This window comes from Fomitiporia mediterranea (assembly GCF_000271605.1).
Source record: "Fomitiporia mediterranea MF3/22 unplaced genomic scaffold FOMMEscaffold_10, whole genome shotgun sequence".
In the NCBI taxonomy this organism is placed as follows: Eukaryota; Fungi; Basidiomycota; class Agaricomycetes; order Hymenochaetales; family Hymenochaetaceae; genus Fomitiporia; species Fomitiporia mediterranea.
The window spans coordinates 1734222-1739909 of NW_006760395.1; the positions used below are offsets into that span (position 1 = coordinate 1734222).

The following is a 5688-nucleotide window of genomic DNA, read 5'->3' on the forward strand; positions in this document are numbered from 1 at the left end:
ATTACATTTGTTGCGACTTTTTCGTGATGTGTGCTAATCTCAGACGGGAGCAGAAGACTGACATTAGAAAACAGTTTCAGTTGAAGAATTTGTTGACATCAAGCTGTGCATTTGAACTCAAGGTCCTACTATAATGATAGAAGAGATTTGTCTGTCATTTTATTCATAATTTGAGCACTTGGCAGTATACCTTTCTGTCACCTCCTTTGTGCCTTTCCGGAATGTAAAATTGATCGTGTCTCCAGTGTTGTACCTACGGAAGACTTTCTTGTTGGGCTCGACAGGCTGAAGAAATGACAAGTAACATGTTACCACACGTCTAACATGCTGAAGGAGTTGAATGCATAGAACATCTGACATACAAATGGTGCTGAAACGTTCCCACTAGGCTCAGCATACGTGACACTGATAATGTCAGAACCCCAGTTGGTGAGCTCGAGTTGAATTGTAGACATGATATAACGGGTGCAAGAGATAAAGAGCCTTTCTGAGTGATTCGAGTTGGTTGGGACTGGTTGCTAGTTTAGATAATTTTTTACAAGCAATGTAGAATATTTATACAAGTACTGCCTGCAGAATTAATAAGCACATCGTGTCTGCTAGAACAACAGAGCATCTTCTCGGGTCAGTTGTCAGAAATGAGACGCTCAGAATGCTTTAAAAGTGTTATGAAAACTGTTTACTTCCTCTTCTACTTAGGTGCTAGAGTAGGATTTTAAAAAAAGTTTTTTCGTTGTATATACTATACAGTGATCTTACATGAGATCATGATACACCAAGCTACACAAGCCACTTTATTTTTTGCTTAGAAACCTAATCATGTTGTCTTGGTCAGTCTTTGTCCTAAAAAGCAAGCACGTCCCTCATTGCTGACATTTATAAAGATTGGACACGTTAAAGAATTGATAGAGGATGACTCCTGAGGCAACAACAGGGCGCTCCGTGTAAGTCCAAATGTGAGATTGAGGTATTCAGTATCTACCCCTGTGTGTGGGAAGGCCAGAGGCGTCTTCCTGCATCTTCTCTGATAGAAGGAGTGACATGTGCAGCATCTTTGCTCACATGTCATATCTGTCAAACAGACTGCACGTCTTAATTCCCTACCAGTGCTTGAAGAGTCATGTATTGAAAGCAAATCTAAATTGATTTAGAGTTTGACTAGCACCCTGCCTGCTACCAGGGTCAAATTTCTGAACAGACAGAAAGGAACGAACCTGCAGTGCATTTTTGCAAAAAACCTAGCATACACTCTTGTGTATTTCTGGATTACAAACCCCTCTAAGAACATACCTATCACTGGTATGGAAAGCTGACACTTACAACTATCTGCATTATATCTGTTGTACATATATTCTTGAAGTTGGGTGTGAAGCGTCTAGCGTTTGGGCACGACATTAGCCCAGAAATAATATAGGCACATCCACATGGGTGCTGCATCAATGCATCCACAACCAGCAAACTCGGTAACAACATAGGACGAAACGTGGAATACAGTGTGTAAGTCATTTAATTGCATGCAGCAATAAGTAGAACTTATGCACATAGAATTATGCAAACTCATAAGCTGACATTGATAAACAGGAAAAACCGGGTAGCAGTCCAATTCCTTTGCTCGAGCATCAAAGCCCTCAGAGGCATGCGAATCAGATTTCCTGAGGACATTGAAAATTCACATGAGGTCGACTCGTTAGGTTAGTATGGGGATATTACAGCTGTTTTCCCGCCAAGGCATGCTCCCACACAGATTTGGCCATCATCCGAGTGTTGAAAGAACCAACCATACATTGTCAACGTAGATCACTGGAAAGCAGATACCGGTTAACTCCGACAGGCGCTCGAGTTGAAAGATGTGCCTTGTATATTATGCATGACACACTGGGTGGAAATAGCTGGCAAGTAAAGGCAGACTGGCACAAAGCGCCTGTCAACGAAGCATTGTCTTGAATTATGTCATGTGGAGTGAAGGAATGATAGAACGTTTCATATTGGTTCTGCAGACTATCCAATACATGTGGAGGAAACTTAGAAGCTCACCGGAAATAGTATTACTATTACGTCGGCTGACAGAGGAACGGCGAGAATACCGTATATTGTGCGGATTGTTCCGAGGAAGGAATTTAGAACCCTGAAGGTCGACAGGCGAGAACCAAATGAGCAGCCGTTGAGTATTGGTGATTTGAATAAGCCAAAGGCTAATCGACAATGGACTGGCCGCGAGAAATTGTCTGCAATGAATGATAGAATGCACTTGGAACTCACTTCAATTTATTCTGCTGTACACCGTACATCAACAGAAGTACACTAGAGCCAGAACCACTCGCAAGAGTACACAGCGTTCATTTCGCTACGTTCGGAAGGCCGTAAGATCAAGTCAGATAAGGGCCAGCAATCCAGTCAGCAAAGGGAGAAAAAGGTTGATTGACGTGAGCCAAAACAAATAGCAAAGCTCGTCTATACGCCAGTTCAAGAGTATTGTCATTTAAAGACGTGCTTCCGTGTTGCTCGTCGGTGTCGGCGGGCAGTCAGCATGGCGACTGATATCCTCAGTCCTTGCTTCCTGGATCATATTCGTAAGTACGCATCGCTGTTTCGCGCGAGTCTTCCAAAGTCCAGACAAGGATTCAACCGAGAAAAGTATAGGTACACTTCTGTGGGCGCCGCCTCGATGACCAGCAATTCCCGGTAACAGCGCAGTACCTGACGTGGGACACGATAAGTGAATCCTTCATCGCCGATTCCCCTTGCTGATGTGATGCTGGAATTAGTCATCACCCTGTTTGGTAGTTGCGTATAGTCGCGCCAATGAAGCCATCGAGTCATTCGCTTTGTAATTACCACTGCATTCAACTACACATCATATTGACTGAGGTGAGGTATTTCTTGACTTCTTTCTTCTTGGACTTTTTGTTTATAATTTACAGGATAGTTCTTAACAAGACATGGGGAAACAGGGAACTCAGCATCTTAAATCGCATGTCAAAGCTATCAGAGACGGACGAGCCAGTGGCATCGGAAAATAAAATAAAACTAATGCGTGGGAGCGATGCAGCGGGGGACCAATGTCCAGAGAAAGACATCCGTTTTCGCCTACGCAAACAGTTGATGCACCGCAATCTCAGCCTGTCTATCGAATGTTCGACTAAGAATATGATGAGTCAGGAATGTCCCACAAAACAATTGTTAGCTTCTGACCTGATCATCTTCGTTATAGTCCCACTTGCAAACATGAAATTATTTGCGACATTAACCTTGAACGGTGCAGAATGGGTAAATCCTCCTGGAATAGTAACCTTATTCAATGCCTCTATCTGGTCGTTGTAGTGCTTCATTATGATAGTGCTTTCCCCGCGGTTGGCAAAGCGAACCTCAACCGTGGTGAAACTGTCGCCCTTATTTTGTCCTTCCTCAATTCTCTGTCTGGCTCTCCCATTCATGTGACGAGTCGACAAAGGCTACAAAATATGTCTGTGAATAGCTATGACGTGACCGCCTAGAAAGTGCGTACCTTCAAAGATTCCCTTGCATCCTTAAGAGTATCTGCACTCAGAAAAGTTTTATAGTTGTGAATTGACTCGTCGCTGTCATTATAGGGATTGCTTGACTTGACGGACATGACGTGTTCGCCTTCGTTCTGCAGTTTTTCATGGAGTTCATCAATGACCGATTCAACTGGTGCGCCCTCCTTGAGAACACGCTTCAAGATGTCCTCCCGATATTTATCGCTTAACCTTTTCAGATCCATTTTCTCTAGAAGAGAACCAAGGATAAGCGTCGAAAGCGCCCTATGGTCGGTTAGCGGCAAGTATACCCCTCTAATATTACATCCGTTAGAGCACAGGTGCAATGACAATTTAGGAACCGTACAGCGACAAGTCTGCCAGTGCTCTGTAGAAATCTATCGCGTATTCCTGCGTTGAGTCAGTGAATTTATTCTCTCGTGAAACAGAGGTATCCTAACCGTCTGTTTACTCAGCGTTGGCTCACATGCAAGTACAACCTTTTGACGTCCGTCAGGTTGGCATATATTCCCAAATAAGTAATCCACTCACGATAGAGTACTTTTCATCTGCCTTCGATATCGCAAGATCAAGAGGGTCTCTGAGTTCGTCTTGCTTCAATTAGTACGGCGACCCGAGGTAATAGATGAACTGGACTCCCTACCTTCAGGCCCATCGTTAGGGTAGCGGTCCGTATTGCGATTCTCTTTAATGCCATGTGGAGCAGCGTCTGTTACAACAATAATTACCTTTACTGCATCCCTTCTCCATCCTTGCATCTTTGTCAGTGCGTAGTCCAATGCCGTTCTAAATGCTTCAGCCAGATCAGCATTCGTCTTCGTATTGAGGTTGTGCAGCTGGTCCTTTATATCGCGCACGTCGAACGTGAATGAGTGAGGCTTGATCACGAATTCGGTGTCTCTCTCAGGATAGTCTCGATACGCAAGGAGCCCCATTTGAAGACCATCGTCTTGTTCCAATCGACCTGAAGCATTCAAGATTGTACAAATCTCGATAATACGCTCCTTCGCGCTTTTGATGTATGGATCCATGCTTGCTGTAGCATCCAGGAGGAAAAGGACGTCCCTATGTGTATGTCAGTGGCGGCAACACTTAGATTTTACCACTAAAGAGGCTACTTGACATACAAAAGATAACCGTCAGTAGATGTCTGGCCCATTGGTAATGATGGCTGGAGATGGAGAATCTGTTGTGTGGGGTAACAACACAGTTATCCTGACGTTAGAGGGAGAGTCTCAGTGAGCCACTGGTGCTCTGGTACGAGTTGCTTAATGGTGTTCACTCGCAGAAGTAGGGGATAAACGATCCCTTGGCGCCTCGGTCATGTGCTGTTTTGACAAATGAGCAATACGCTAACGAGCGTGCCGGTAAGCGCCCAGCATGCAATCAGAGCCCAAGGTCTCTTGTCTACGGACCTTAATCACACACAATTGGTTGTCCTAGCCTTGTGTACACCAATGGAAGACAGTGCCACCGTCGGATAGCCTTGTCCAGAAGCATTTGGTTCAGGAAAAGGGTGCTCGTACATATACAGTTGAAAATACCTTATTGCATCACATTATAATGCATAAATTGAATATTGCATAGCTTTCTGCCTAATCCCAGCTCGGGATAAGGGAATTATGCACAAAAATAGTCTATTGCATATTGCATCAAGATTTGTGAGAAAATTATGCAAAATTCTGAGCATTTTGGGAAATTAGACTGCTTACTGTTGTGATTTTTGTACCCAGAAGCCTTACATATTGTTCTCTGACATACTTCAATACAAAAAGAATGTTTCCAATTGACATTTCATAATGTCTTCGATGCTGCCACAAGACCAAGATAGGGCAGCAAAGATCTCTTCATGATATGTGGGGGAAAGTTATTTGTATTGACTAGCTTTTTCTATCTTTTTGTTTCTACAGATTCTGACTGTATTTCCTTGTATTACAAACTATTTCTTGAGTTTTACAGTGATATACATGTTTACTGCACTTGTCATTGTCTTGGTTGTCTTTCTTGATGCTCTAAATATGTGCTTATTTTCTTGTCATAGTGTATATGTCTTCAAATAAATTGAAAAGTAATATCGAATTTGCGTTCCTAATTAAGTAATGTTTTCTCACGGTTACCATAATGCATATTGCTCATATTGCATAGGTCTGAGGCCTCTCCCGACGTTATG

General features: G+C 43.2%; 1 protein-coding gene across 1 annotated transcript; it reads right to left on the bottom strand.

Annotated features, from left to right (window-relative positions):
• Positions 1 to 3490: 3490 nt before the first annotated feature.
• Positions 3491 to 4582, bottom strand: FOMMEDRAFT_92631 (uncharacterized protein; the record flags this gene model as incomplete). The annotated part of the gene is made up of 5 exons (XM_007269542.1): positions 3491 to 3812; positions 3865 to 3908; positions 3959 to 3997; positions 4050 to 4108; positions 4150 to 4582. Coding segments are annotated over 5 exons (897 nt in total), but the record flags the coding sequence as incomplete, so codon positions are not given.
• Positions 4583 to 5688: the final 1106 nt, after the last annotated feature.